At 47.3% G+C, this 15,684-nt stretch overlaps 1 protein-coding gene across 4 annotated transcripts in view; it reads right to left on the bottom strand.

The window, feature by feature from the left end:
• Window positions 1-15,684, bottom strand: part of LOC307172201 (CREB-regulated transcription coactivator 2) — a 33,518-nt gene that overhangs the window by 14,471 nt on the left and 3,363 nt on the right. For 3 of the 4 annotated variants that reach the window (XM_079894329.1, XM_079894332.1, XM_079894330.1), the window contains exons 3-7: window positions 15,506-15,622; window positions 11,952-12,013; window positions 2,216-2,287; window positions 1,275-1,357; window positions 1,103-1,182 (exon numbers count right to left, since the gene is read on the bottom strand). In XM_079894329.1, the coding sequence (XP_079750455.1) occupies window positions 1,103-1,182; window positions 1,275-1,357; window positions 2,216-2,287; window positions 11,952-12,013; window positions 15,506-15,622 (414 nt within the window). The remainder of the gene's footprint in view (window positions 1-1,102; window positions 1,183-1,274; window positions 1,358-2,215; window positions 2,288-11,951; window positions 12,014-15,505; window positions 15,623-15,684) is intronic. The other variant, XM_079894331.1, reaches the window with a different exon arrangement.

The raw sequence follows: 15,684 nt of genomic DNA, 5'->3' as shown, positions 1-15,684 counted from the left end.
GTGCCGTCCACTCTTTCAGCGGCGCTGGTCCCGGAAGGATTTTCCCATTCATTTCTCCCACAGGGATTTAAAAGAGTCTCCTCTTTAAGCCATGAACCAAACCAACCAGCGACGACAAACTCAGACAAACTACAACGACTGTGAATCTCAACGGCTTTAGCGAGGAAAGAACTACAATCCCATGATGCATTGCGAACAGCATAGTCAAATTAAAAATGATGGAGAAACATACAACTACCGATTTAAAAATGTTGATTAAATATAAAAACAATATATTTGAAGATTATTGCAAAATATGCATACATATATTCAAATATTTAGTGAATATACAGTGCTTCATGGGAGTGGGCGGAGCTAACGAGCTCTTTTAGCATGTTTAGCTTGTTTCGACTCTGATTGGTGGAATTTTCTGTAGAGCATCATGGGTAATGTAGTTTTTCACCAGATTATTTTAAAACTAAGCTGAAATAATGTGGGCTGACGGCTTCAACAGAAGCAAATACCATCGGTTAACAACCTCGTCTCTCACAGTAGGGCTGACTTTAACACTTTATAAGCTATTGTTCAATATCAGTTTCCTTATGGAGAAATGAACGGAGTTCAGGCTTCCAGACCCTGACTACAGAGTAGAAAACACACTTAGCAGAACATCTGGGTCATGTTTACACTTTCTTCTGTCACTGGCCATAAATACAACCCTGAAATCAGGATCAGGCATGATATAATAATATGTTTAATTGTTAAATATCAATTATTAAATATAATGTCATGCATGTTAAAATGGGATGAGAATTGAACGGTTGTAACCGGCTCAAAGGAAGACGGGAATCAGGGTTTTGTCTCTTTCTCACCTTACAAATGCTTGCTGAAAGCAAAAATGCTTCAAAATGCACATCATGTTTTATAAGAAAGTGACACGCTAGAGCAAAACTAGGGCACTATTTTTGGATTCAGCTTCTTAAAATGAGTAAATAATAGTATTGTATGTGCACTGACTTCTGTTGTGTCACACTGAGCTGAGCTTTCATTAAGGCATTATTCAGTAGCTTTTACTGTCTTTGTGAAGACATTTGATCACACACACACACACACACACACACACCTTCCTGGAGTCCCAGGGTTTGAGCAGGCGTCCGTCGCTCGGGCCGTTCTCCTCGATGGGAGGAACCGGATAGGAGAAAACTGCAGGAGGAGAACAGAACCTGTCAGAACCCACTCACACACTCACACACACATGCTGACGGTCACATGTGAGGCGTGTCGAAGCCACTGACCAGCCCGTCGGCCCTGCACAGAGAACGGGTCTGCAGACGGCGGGTTCATCACACTCGTGTGCAGCGCAGAATCCGAGTTCGTTCTGCGGACACACAAAACCAGACGGGTCAAATCCACATCAAAACAGGGTCAAAAATCTGGGATTTACTGATCCTGGTTTAAGATCTTTTATAAGACTTGCATAAGCAAAATTAATACCATATATGCATTCAGAACAAAACCATACAATCTCTAAATTAATCAAGCATCTCAGATTGTTTGGCATAATTGACCATAATATTCAATACTCCGCCTCCTTCCCTTCACCTCTGTACAGATACAACATTATCAAAATGATTCCGGTCCACATGGATACGCGGAAACGACTAAAAATTCTGTATTTTGCAGCCAGACAAGTCATTTGGTGATGTCGCTTTGTAAAGAAAGACTAGCCGACTGCAGACATATATATTCAAATGCTCATATCTATAGACTAAACACACGCCGTCACCGTTTCACAGATTCACATTTTTGAAGTTTACATGAAGATGATAATGATATTTCAAAAAATGAGCTTTTAGTCAGATTGTGTTTGGCTGCAGTACCAAACGCTTCCACTAGACGAAATTAGTCTCCAATTAATTTCCAATGCGCTCATTTTTGACCACGAGAAGTATGATTACTTTTTCAGGACTATTTAACCTTTTCGAATCATGTCCATGATTTTTTTATGTGTTCAAGTTCAGAAACATTTCACACACATTTCAAGTTTTTTCAAAAAAGTTTTTTTTTTTTTTTGTGTGTACAATTTTTCGGGGTCAAAAATAACCGAAGATCACCACAACATTTTTAGACTTTAAGAAAAGATTCTGGGTGTGTAAGAACTGGACTGGTTGAAGATTGCAGATGTTCAAGAACCAAAAGCCTCCTCTAGTATGAGTGATCTGTAGAGAGTCGTCACCTGTTGAGCGCGCCGGTGGGCAGCTGGTGGAACATCTGGCTCTTGTCCGAGGGAAAGTTACTGTTCCAGTTCCTTCATGATTGACAAAAAACGCCTGTTACTTTCAGAACTGAGAGCAGAATAAAGAAACGAGCATCTTGAGAAAGAACCAGAGGAGCGAAAGAACCAGAGGAGCGAAAGAACCAGTGGAGCGAGAGAACCAGAGGAGCGAGAGAACCAGAGGAGCGAGAGAACCAGAGGAGCGAGAGAACCAGAGGAGCGAAAGAACCAGAGGAGCGAGAGAACCAGAGGAGCGAGAGAACCAGAGGAGCGAGAGAACCAGAGGAGCGAGAGATCCAGAGGAGCGAGAGAACCAGAGGAGCAAGAGAACCAGAGGAGCGAAAGAACCAGAGGAGCGAAAGAACCAGAGGAGCGAGAGAACCAGAGGAGCGAGAGAACCAGAGGAGCGAGAGAACCAGAGGAGCGAAAGAACCAGAGGAGCAAAAGATCCAGAGGAGCGAGAGAACCAGAGGAGCGAAAGATCCAGAGGAGCGAGAGATCCAGAGGAGCGAGAGAACCAGAGGAGCAAAAGAACCAGAGGAGCAAAAGAACCAGAGGAGCGAAAGATCCAGAGGAGCGACAGAACCAGAGGAGCGACAGAACCAGAGGAGCGAAAGATCCAGAGGAGCGAGAGATCCAGAGGAGCGAGAGAACCAGAGGAGAGACAGAACCAGAGGAGCGAGAGAACCAGAGGAGCGAAAGATCCAGAGGAGCGACAGAACCAGAGGAGCGACAGAACCAGAGGAGCGAAAGAACCAGAGGAGCGAAAGAACCAGAGGAGAGACAGAACCAGAGGAGCGAGAGATCCAGAGGAGCGAGAGATCCAGAGGAGCGAGAGAACCAGAGAAGCGAGAGAACCAGAGGAGCGAAAGAACCAGAGGAGCGAAAGAACCAGAGGAGAGACAGAACCAGAGGAGCGAGAGATCCAGAGGAGCGAGAGATCCAGAGGAGCGAGAGAACCAGAGAAGCGAGAGAACCAGAGGAGCGAAAGAACCAGAGGAGCGAGAGAACCAGAGGAGCGAGAGTACCAGAGGAGCGAGAGAACCAGAGAACCAGAGGAGCGAGAGAACCAGAGGAGCGAAAGAACCAGAGGAGCAAGAGAAACATAGGAGCGAGAGATCCAGAGGAGCGAGAGAACCAGAGGAGCGAGAGATCCAGAGGAGTGAAAGAACCAGAGGAGCGAGAGAACCAAAGGAGCGAAAGATCCAGAGGAGCGAGAGAACCAGAGGAGCGAGAGAACCAGAGGACCGAAAGAACCAGGAGCGAGAGAACCAGAGGAGCGAAAGAACCAGAGGAGCGAAAGAACCAGAGGAGCGAGAGTACCAGAGGAGCGAGAGTACCAGAGGACCAGAGGAGCGAGAGAACCAGAGGAGCGAGAGAACCAGAGGACCGAAAGAACCAGGAGCGAGAGAACCAGAGGAGCGAAAGAACCAGAGGAGCGAAAGAACCAGAGGAGCGAGAGTACCAGAGGAGCGAGAGTACCAGAGGACCAGAGGAGCGAGAGAACCAGAGGAGCGAAAGAACCAGAGGAGCGAGAGAAACATAGGAGCGAGAGATCCAGAAGAGCGAGAGAACCAGAGGAGCGAGAGATCCAGAGGAGCGAAAGAACCAGAGGAGCGAGAGAACCAAAGGAGCGAAAGATCCAGAGGAGCGAGAGAACCAGAGGAGCGAGAGAACCAGAGGACCGAAAGAACCAGGAGCGAGAGAACCAGAGGAGCGAAAGAATCAGAGGAGCGAAAGAACCAGAGGAGCGAGAGATCCAGAGGAGCGAGAGAACCAGAGGAGCGAAAGAACCAGGAGCGAAAGAACCAGAGGAGCGAAAGAACCAGAGGAGAGACAGAACCAGAGGAGCGAGAGAACCAGAGGAGCGAGAGATCCAGAGGAGCGAGAGAACCAGAGGAGCGAGAGAACCAGAGGAGCGAGAGAACCAGAGGAGAGACAGAACCAGAGGAGCGAGAGATCCAGAGGAGCGAGAGATCCAGAGGAGCGAGAGAACCAGAGGAGCGAGAGATCCAGAGGAGCGAGAGAACCAGAGGAGCGAGAGATCCAGAGGAGCGAGAGAACCAGAGGAGCGAGAGATCCAGAGGAGCGAGAGATCCAGAGGAGCGAGAGAGCCAGAGGAGCGAGAGATCCAGAGGAGCAACAGAACCAGAGGAGCGAAAGAACCAGAGGAGCGAAAGAACCAGAGGAGAGACAGAACCAGAGGTGAGACAGAACCAGAGGAGCAAGAGATCCAGAGGAGCAAAAGAACCAGAGGAGCGAAAGAACCAGAAGAGAGACAGAACCAGAGGAGAGACAGAACCAGAGGAGCGAGAGATCCAGAGGAGCGAAAGAATCAGAGGAGAGACAGAACCAGAGGAGAGACAGAACCAGAGAAGCGAGAGAACCAGAGGAACGAGAGAACCAGAGGAGCGAAAGAACCAGGAGCGAGACAACCAGAGGAGCGAGAGATCCAGAGGAGCGAGAGATCCAGAGGAGAGACAGAACCAGAGGAGAGACAGAACCAGAGGAGCGAGAGAACCAGAGGAGCGAGAGATCCAGAGGAGCGAGAGAACCAGAGGAGAGAGAGAACCAGAGGAGCGAGAGATCCAGAGGAGCGAGAGATCCAGAGGAGCGAGAGAACCAGAGGAGAGACAAAACCAGAGGAGCGAGAGAACCAGAGGAGCGACAGAACCAGAGGAGAGACAGAACCAGAGGAACGAGAGATCCAGAGGAGAGACAGAACCAGAGGAGCGAAAGAACCAGAGGAGCGAAAGAACCAGAGGAGCGAAAGAACCAGAGGAGCGAGAGAACCAGAGGAGCGAGAGAACCAGAGGAGAGACAGAACCAGAGGAGAGACAGAACCAGAGGAGCGAGAGAACCAGAGGAGCGAGAGATCCAGAGGAGCGAGAGATACAAAGGAGCGAGAGATCCAGAGGAGCGAGAGATCCAGAGGAGCGAGAGATCCAGAGGAGCGAGAGATCCAGAGGAGCAACATAACCAGAGGAGCGAAAGAACCAGAGGAGCGAAAGAACCAGAGGAGCGAAAGAACCAGAGGAGCGAAAGAACCAGAAGAGCGAAAGAACCAGAGGAGCGAAAGAACCAGAGGAGCGAAAGAACCAGAGGAGCGAAAGAACCAGAGGAGCGAAAGAACCAGAGGAGCGAGAGAACCAGAGGAGCAACATAACCAGAGGAGCGAAAGAACCAGAGGAGCGAAAGAACCAGAGGAGCGAAAGAACCAGAGGAGCGAGAGATCCAGAGGAGCGAGAGAACCAGAGGAGCGAGAGAACCAGAGGAGCGAGAGATCCAGAGGAGCGAGAGATACAAAGGAGCGAGAGATCCAGAGGAGCGAGAGATCCAGAGGAGCGAGAGATCCAGAGGAGCAACAGAACCAGAGGAGCGAAAGAACCAGAGGAGCGAAAGAACCAGAGGAGCGAAAGAACCAGAGGAGCGAGAGATCCAGAGGAGCGAGAGAACCAGAGGAGCGAGAGAACCAGAGGAGCGAGAGATCCAGAGGAGCGAGAGATACAAAGGAGCGAGAGATCCAGAGGAGCGAGAGATCCAGAGGAGCGAGAGATCCAGAGGAGCGAGAGATCCAGAGGAGCAACATAACCAGAGGAGCGAAAGAACCAGAGGAGCGAAAGAACCAGAGGAGCGAAAGAACCAGAGGAGCGAGAGAACCAGAGGAGCGAAAGAACCAGAGGAGCGAAAGAACCAGAGGAGCGAAAGAACCAGAGGAGCGAAAGAACCAGAGGAGCGAAAGAACCAGAGGAGCGAGAGAACCAGAGGAGCAACATAACCAGAGGAGCGAAAGAACCAGAGGAGCGAAAGAACCAGAGGAGCGAAAGAACCAGAGGAGCGAGAGATCCAGAGGAGCGAGAGAACCAGAGGAGCGAGAGAACCAGTGGAGCGAGAGATCCAGAGGAGCGAGAGATACAAAGGAGCGAGAGATCCAGAGGAGCGAGAGATCCAGAGGAGCGAGAGATCCAGAGGAGCAACAGAACCAGAGGAGCGAAAGAACCAGAGGAGCGAAAGAACCAGAGGAGCGAAAGAACCAGAGGAGCGAGAGATCCAGAGGAGCGAGAGAACCAGAGGAGCGAGAGAACCAGAGGAGCGAGAGATCCAGAGGAGCGAGAGATACAAAGGAGCGAGAGATCCAGAGGAGCGAGAGATCCAGAGGAGCGAGAGATCCAGAGGAGCAACAGAACCAGAGGAGCGAAAGAACCAGAGGAGCGAAAGAACCAGAGGAGCGAAAGAACCAGAGGAGCGAAAGAACCAGAGGAGCGAAAGAACCAGAGGAGCGAGAGATCCAGAGGAGCGAGAGAACCAGAGGAGCGAGAGATCCAGAGGCGCTAGAGATCCAGAGGAGCGAGAGAACCAGAGGAGCGAGAGAACCAGAGGAGCGAGAGAACCAGAGGAGCGAGAGATTCAGAGGAGCGAGAGATCCAGAGGAGCAACAGAACCAGAGGAGCGAAAGAACCAGAGGAGAGACAGAACCAGAGGAGAGACAGAACCAGAGGAGAGACAGAACCAGAGGAGAGACAGAACCAGAGGAGCAAAAGAACCAGAGGAGCGAAAGAACCAGAAGAGAGACAGAACCAGAGGAGAGACAGAACCAGAGGAGAGACAGAACCAGAGGAGCGAGAGATCCAGAGGAGCGAGAGATCCAGAGGAGCGAAAGAATCAGAGGAGAGACAGAACCAGAGGAGAGACAGAACCAGAGGAGAGACAGAACCAGAGGAGCGAGAGAACCAGAGGAGCGAAAGAACCAGGAGCGAAAGAACCAGGAGCGAGAGAACCAGAGGAGCGAAAGAACCAGAGGAGCGAAAGAACCAGAGGAGAGACAGAACCAGAGGAGAGACAGAACCAGAGGAGCGACAGATCCAGAGGAGCGAGAGAACCAGAGGAGCGAAAGAACCAGGAGCGAAAGAACCAGAGGAGCGAAAGAACCAGAGGAGAGACAGAACCAGAGGAGCGAGAGAACCAGAGGAGAGAGAGAACCAGAGGAGCGAGAGAACCAGAAGAGAGACAGAACCAGAGGAGCGAGAGATCCAGAGGAGCGAGAGAACCAGAGGAGAGACAGAACCAGAGGAGAGACAGAACCAGAGGAACGAGAGATCCAGAGGAGAGACAGAACCAGAGGAGCGAAAGAACCAGAGGAGCGAAAGAACCAGAGGAGCGAAAGAACCAGAGGAGAGACAGAACCAGAGGAGAGACAGAACCAGAGGAGCGAGAGAACCAGAGGAGCGAGAGAACCAGAGGAGAGACAGAACCAGAGGAGCGAGAGATCCAGAGGAGCGAGAGAACCAGAGGAGAGACAGAACCAGAGGAGAGACAGAACCAGAGGAACGAGAGATCCAGAGGAGAGACAGAACCAGAGGAGCGAAAGAACCAGAGGAGCGAAAGAACCAGAGGAGCGAAAGAACCAGAGGAGAGACAGAACCAGAGGAGCGAGAGAACCAGAGGAGCGAGAGATCCAGAGGAGCGAGAGAACCAGAGGAGCGAGAGAACCAGAGGAGAGACAGAACCAGAGGAGAGACAGAACCAGAGGAGAGACAGAACCAGAGGAGCGAGAGAACCAGAGGAGAGACAGAACCAGAGGAGAGACAGAACCAGAGGAGAGACAGAACCAGAGGAGAGACAGAACCAGAGGAGCGAGAGAACCAGAGGAGCGAAAGATCCAGAGGAGCGAAAGAACCAGTGGAGCGAGAGAACCAGAGGAGCGAAAGATCCAGAGGAGCGAAAGACAGATTCAGAGAAGGAAGAGCAGAGCAGGACGTGTGTGTGTGTGTGTGTGTGTGTGTGTGTGTGTGTGTGTGTGTGTGTGTGTGTGTGTGTGTGAGAAGAGCGAGGAGAGGTTAAACACGGACTGAACCATCTGACCTGCGCACATACACCTTCAGTCTGTTAGTGTGTGTGTGTGTGTGCGTTAAAAGTGCTCAGATGTTTCTGATCTATCATCACCAGTGTTTGCTGAGATCCCCTCCATCAGAACACAACGAACATCTCAGAGAGATGAAGATTAAGATCAGAATCATTCAACCAGAACAAGACGAGGAACAGCAGCAAAGACTAAAGAGGAGCGTCTCCTGAGAGACACGAACAGAAGAAGAGCAGATGAGAAGATGCAGATCTGTTACATACACACACACACTCTCTCTCTCTCTCTCTCATACACACTCTCTCTCTCTCTCACTCACTCACTCACTCACTCACTCACTCACTCACTCACTCACTCACTCACACACTCACTCACACACTCACTCACACACTCACTCACACACTCACTCACACACTCACACACTCACTCACACACTCACTCACTCACAGCACTCACTCACAGCACTCACTCACAGCACTCACTCACTCACTCACAGCACTCACTCACTCACTCACACACACACTCACTCACTCACTCACAGCACTCACTCACTCACTCACTCACTCACAGCACTCACTCACAGCACTCACTCACAGCACTCACACACACACTCACTCACTCACTCACAGCACTCACTCACTCACTCACTCACTCACTCACTCACTCACAGCACTCACTCACTCACTCACTCACTCACTCACAGCACTCACTCACTCACTCACTCACAGCACTCACTCACTCACTCACTCACTCACAGCACTCACAGCACTCACTCACAGCACTCACTCACTCACTCACTCACAGCACTCACTCACTCACTCACTCACAGCACTCACTCACTCACTCACTCACAGCACTCACTCACTCACTCACTCACAGCACTCACTCACTCACTCACTCACTCACAGCACTCACAGCACTCACTCACAGCACTCACAGCACTCACTCACAGCACTCACTCACTCACTCACTCACTCACAGCACTCACAGCACTCACTCACAGCACTCACAGCACTCACTCACAGCACTCACTCACAGCACTCACAGCACTCACTCACAGCACTCACTCACTCACTCACTCACAGCACTCACTCACTCACTCACTCACAGCACTCACTCACTCACTCACTCACAGCACTCACTCACTCACTCACTCACAGCACTCACTCACTCACTCACTCACTCACAGCACTCACAGCACTCACTCACAGCACTCACTCACTCACTCACTCACAGCACTGTCCACAAACAGGGTTCAAATCCCGACACATGACAAGTCAGTAACGACATCACTAATAGCCTCTCGATGGGAAGCAGCACATAATCTGAACTAATGTCTCTCCACTTGTAGAGTTGCTGTCGCTGTAGACCAACCGCTGTAACCCGTGCTATTATTATTAACTCTTTCCCGCCCGGACAGAATACTCCAGCGATCCGTGTTTTCACAGTTACACATCTTCTGGAAGAGAACTGAACATCCAGATCAAAACACGGGCGAAGCAGCAGCAGAAACAGGCGACAGAGGCGTGTCTGACACACATGTGGAATACTGCGATCATCAAACATCTGACAGAGTATAAACCAAAACTGCATGAAGTGTTGAAGCCATGAAGAGGAACGACTGAAGCTTGAGGGACTCGATCGCCTCTGTGTTTCATCGCTCTGACTTTCTGAAGAACGCTTTTGAAGCCGTTTATGGGGGGTATGGGCGGCACCATCTTGGAAAATCTTGGGAAATCCTAACCCCGCCCACCTTCTGGCCAATCCATATATGGGTAAAGGACGCGAGTCCGGTTATTCTGCGCGCGTCACTCAGCTCGCTCGGCTACTCCGGTTATCTCTGTATGTATATTTTAGGCAACAATAAAACGAAATATGTTATAAAACACCACACTGCCTCTTTACGTTTTCATTTAAAGAAATCTTAAACATTATAGCCACACAAATGTGGTTCAGGCAACGCGTATTGATTATATTCACTGCATATAACGTTAGCCTATTTATAACAAAACGAAATATAAAACTAACCCTGCCTCTTTTCGTTTAAATATAATATAAAAATATTAAACATTTTAATATGGTCCAGGCAATATTTGCATTTGTACTAAACAACAGATTTTGCAGTAAACAACAACACAGATCATCTTCGTTGTATTAAACTCAACCCAGTCTCTTTTTGTTAAATTTAGTTTTATCAATATTAGCCATTATAAAAGTATAATAAGTAAAAGGTACAAGAAGCTACAAATAAAGCAAACAATTCAGTCAAACATTCAAAGTCAGTGCTCTAGTCTAACCATACAACGGTAAAGTTAAATAGCTTATAAAGTTATGAAACTTCCCCCTCAGCCAAAACGATTGGCAGGGAACAAATTATAGATTCACGAGACCAAAAATCGCCCGTTAGATGTAGACAAGACGAATTATATATCATGTTTAACCACTACAGAGACGCCAGAGTCAGCGGCGAACGTCAGAAGGACTAGCCGAGGAAAGGCTGTTCCCGGCGGGGTACATGAGCGCCGAGCGCCCGGTCATCGCTGGATCTCACAACCTGGATAAAATTTTCATAAATCTTTAAATAAACCACAGATTTGAGCTTTAAACAACTACATTTTCGCCTGAAAAACTCTTAAAACTACATTTCATGATACAGAAACAGTAGTATTATATTTCAACTGTATACTAAAAAAAATGGCTCTTCTTATGTTGTCATTCTCCTTGGCGCAGCCTATGCTCGTTATCAGCTGTCAATCAAAGTTAACCACGCCCTTATTTGGCATACATTTTATATCTAAATACGATCTAAACTAACGAGTTAGAAAAAAATTCACCCCCCTCACAGTTGTCAGGCACTCGGAAGCTATCGAAAAATACAATAAAAGTCCATGGGACCAACCTGTAAAAACATGAATTTATGCTGTGAAAACGGACATTTTAACATGGGGTCTATGGAGATTTGCTCCCTCTTGGGACCTGCCCCTAGCGGATATACGATGTATTGCAGTTTTTAGTACTTCCGGGTAGGCTTCATTTCTCAGATTAGAATGTTGCCGCTTGATCCCAACACTATTTTCTCAGATTTTGTTTAAAATGTTGTTTATGTTCTTTCGATATATTGCATGTTCAGATATTCATAAAACAAAATATTCTGTGGGCCGTGAAAGTTTTGTGGAAATTATCAAAAACGCTGGCGGGGAAAGAGTTAAATTAGCCCTACTGTACTGCATTTAATACGTCAATTTCCAAGCCAGTAAATGATCAATATGATATTCTCCCTCAATCTCCTGCAGTCCTTCTGTCTCTGATCGTTTCACTCTTTTATCCAGTAAAAGTCTTTCAGTGTAACTGTACAAGCGTCCTCCTTCAGCTCGAGCTCCACGAGTCTTTCTGTGTCAAATCTGCTCTGATTTTATCAAGGAAATGCAAGAATAACTTTAATATTGTTAGTAATATTTCAGCTGGACTGAAGCAGCTTTACTTGATTATCATCATTTATTATAGAAATCATGAGTATTAAATATGATCATCAGGCTTTTGAGGACGGTTTAATAGTTCATCTCTCAATCATCATTGCATTGCATTATATGTTTTACAGCTACAGATCATAAAACTAAGCGTTTAACAATGATCTTACTCATACTAATATTACTGGCAGATATTGATATGCAGTTTATGTCAGTGTCTGCTGTACAGTTATTAAGATCTCACTGATTCAGTATTAGTGTCGTTCACTGACTCTCGTCTGGAAAGAAGAGCGACGGCGTTTGAAACCCTTCTTGTGGAAAGCGCCGCATCACTATGAGCGGACATGAGTGTGAACCAATGAGACGTTACCTTCTCCAGCTGGGGTCAGGGGGCGGAGTCAGATACACCGCGCTGCTGTGAGGGTTGTCCATCTGGGGTCAGAGGTCAAGGACACAAACAGCACACACACACACACACATCTGCATCATGATTCTACTCGCATTATAAATCTCATCGTAAGAGATGAAGACCTGATTCCTCCTCATATCAGCCACTCGCATTATTAGCCGATTATTAATGAGTGGAGCAACGGGTCACAAAACTCACGGTTCGGATCATTTACGTTTTTTTGAGCCACGGATCAGCAAAAAAAATAAAGATATATATATATATATATATGGGGGGGAGGGGGTTATAACTTTGCTTTTCATTTATTACTTAAAGGGGGGGTGAAATGCTCATTTTCACTCAATCTCCTGTTAATCTTGAGTACCTATAGAGTAGTATTGCATCCTTCATATCTCCAAAAAGTCTTTAGTTTTATTAAATTTATTAAAGAAAGATAGGCTGTACCGAGTCTTTCCGGAAAAAACCGAGCGTCTGGAGGCGGGCCGCGTGGGCTAAGCCAGAGCCATAGAGAATCCGTCGATCTGGGCTTTGTTTATAAAACATTCATCGTCGAAATGCAGGGAACAAACAGTCTACACAACTCGTTTCTGCATCCACTGTTCCTAACGCTGGGTTCTTTGGTAAGCTTTCCCTCACATCCAAAAACACACTTTGGAGACACTATGCAGCACTGCCGATGATTTCCTGTTGAAGCGCGTTGATGTGCGCGGTCTCGCTCTCCTCTGGTCGACGTGTGCGCGGGCGCGCTTTTCCGGGAGAAATGCTCATATAAGGAGTTCCACTCTGGTCTACGTCATTAGATCCACGGTCGAAAAAAAACCCCAGCCGAAACTTGTACCAACCCGGAAGTAAGATTTTCGGCACAGAAATTCTCCGTTATTCGTCCAAAATATTTAAAAAAAACTTTGGCCATGTTTAGCATGAGAATCCATCTCTTTAACACTGTAAACAACTCTGAATACATGAAACACCATTGTACCCCCCCTTTAAGGCGAGACACGGCAGACAAAAACATGGATTCTTCACGCAGTGGTCAGTTTTGAGATTGTGGGCTAGTTTACTCCTTCAATATGTGTTCTTTCAAGCTGCTATAAAGAAACCGTTGAAAATATACATTAAGATGTTTATTTTATCACATTTTGTTTACTTGCGGCAGTAAGTTTCTCCCGAATTAACCAGGAAGTCAGCATTCCAGAGCGACACGCCGAGCTCCGTCTGTTCCCTGACGTCTGCCGTGACCGGTGTCGCTGTAAAGCTCCGAGTCTCCTGCACAACGCTATCCCAAATATGGGCATTTCCTTTCTATCAGTGACCAATCGAGAATGTCCACAGGGGGATTTAAAGCTAACAATGAAATCTCGTTTAGAGCTGTTTAACTCTTTAACTGCCGTTTTCTCAAAATGAGTTTTTTGTCATTCTCCAGTACAAACATCTCAGTCTGTGTACACCAAACTCTCCAGTTATACACTTAGCAGTATTCTGAAGATATGTTCAGAGGGATTTGTTAAAGGGGTCATATAGTGCCATTTTTGTACAAGCTAATATGATTCTTTAGGGTCTAAATTAAAAGTTTGTAATATACTTTAATTAAAAATTCTCATTAGTATTGTAAGAAAACACTCATTTCACCTGGTCAAAAACAGCTGTTTTCAGCACGCCGTTTCAGTGCGTGTGTCTTTAAATGATGATGAGCGTTGCTGACTCCGCCCCTCTGTTCTGTGCGGACACCGTTTATAACACAATAACCATAACGCGCTGTTCATTATAAACGTGGGATTATGAATTATATTGAGAACGTCGTACATAGAAAACATGCCGTAATGTACCCTGAGTGTAAACAGCATTCATCGTGAAGCGTGCAGCGATTTGCAAAGATTAATATAAATATTAATATAAAGGTTAATAAAACATTACACTCACTTCTTCTGGAGGTGCAGCAGGAACACGTTGGTACCGATCCTTTTTTTCTCGTTTGTAAAGCTGTCTGGTGTGAAATGATTCGCGCAAACATGAAAGCATTGACGTTGATCGTGGGGAATATTCCCTTCGAGAACACACTCAGCCACTGCGTCTTCAGCGGTTCGGCTTCAGGAGCATCAACATGATGCTGTGTTCCTCATTACACCCGAGAACACACACCACACTCGCAGACGCCATTCTGCTCACAGACAGCGCTCCAGCGGATCAACAATGACCGTGCGCCGGACTATGATTGACAGCTCGCTCACGAGCGAGGGCGGGTCTGTGCTGAAACGCTTCTGTCAATCAACAATCGTGGGAGGGGCGTCGATTTTGTGATGTCATACGGTCGAACGGCTTGATTTGAGACGGGTAAAACATATAAAGGAGATTAAAAAAAATAACACTGGATGGATTTTTATCATTTTATGATGGTTGTGTACAGGCACTGCCAACACACACTTCAGTACAACCAACTTGTAGAAGTGCATGTACCATTATATGACCCCTTTAATAAATCATTCCTGGCCTGATTTATGTGACATTTTAGTTAAAAAAACTATGGGGAAAATCTATTTTTTAAGGCTATGGACAGTATATTTTGATTTGAAGACCGTATAAACTGACAAACATCCGGTTTCTTTCACAATGTTCCCTCATGACAGAGCCGAGAGACACTCGCGGAGGCGGGTATTTAGACATAACTGTGTGTCCGTTCAAGAGCAACGAGACGCAAAGAGAGGAATCAATTCAGTGTTCGAGCGCCGCTCTCTCTCTCTGCGAGTGTGAGTGTGTGTGTGTGTGTGTGTGTGTGTGTGTGTGTGTGTGGCTGTGCGAACTGATAACGTGTGTTGTGGAAAAATTAATCTTTTCTTTGTATTTTATTTTCAATGATTTAAGAAAAGAATGCCATGCGTTCTTTTGCTGTATTTAGAGTTTTGTGATGTTGATACAGCTGCAGGGTGTGTGTGTGTGTGTGTGTGTGTGTGTGTGTGTGTGTGTGTGTGTGTGTGTGTGTGTGTGTGTGTGTGTGTGAGAGGATTCCCGTGCTGGGGAGGGGTCAAGGGGGGTCCCTTTTGTTCCTTGTGTTTGGGGTGACAACAAGAGATAGCTTTGAAAAGCACACTATAAAGAAGCTGGCCAAGCTCTGCTCTGGGTCCTGCAGCTGGACTGGGGATGGACTGGGGATGGACTGGGGATGGACTGGGAACATTCTTGCAAGAATAAATATCTTTTAAGGACAATCTGAATCCTGATGTCTCTTATGCTGTGATGCTGTTTTTGTTAGTTATTGTTTTTGCCGCAACGTGTGAGTCCCAATTTTCGCCTCTTCTTCCGCATTTAAAATTAATTGGCAAGACAAAACGCCTCCAAGTGATAAACGTTCACTCTATGATGGTTAAATTGAGGGGTTACTCCGCGGATCCCACGCGAGCCGAACCGTGTGGAGCTGATCCGTACGCATCTCCATCCCCTGAGACCCGCTGCACTCCTGTTATTAATGTTATTAATGTTCTGCTTCCCCTGTGTCTGCCGGCGGCTCGGCTGGAGGATACGTGTTTCCTGTAGGGTCTGCTGGGAGAGATGAAGTGCCGGTCCCTGTGCACTCGCTCCACTAGCCCATGATGCCGAGTGGAGCGCCCGGAGTCCAGCGGAGAGTGGAACCCTGAGCCCTGAGACACACACACACACACACACACACACAGGGGTGTCAGAGCCGTGATGAGCTCCCGAT

This window comes from Squalius cephalus, assembly GCF_949319135.1.
Source record: "Squalius cephalus genome assembly, chromosome: 15".
In the NCBI taxonomy this organism is placed as follows: domain Eukaryota; kingdom Metazoa; phylum Chordata; class Actinopteri; order Cypriniformes; family Leuciscidae; genus Squalius; species Squalius cephalus.
Note: the sequence above shows the minus strand (reverse complement) of the source record. Positions and strands in the feature narration are given on the sequence as shown.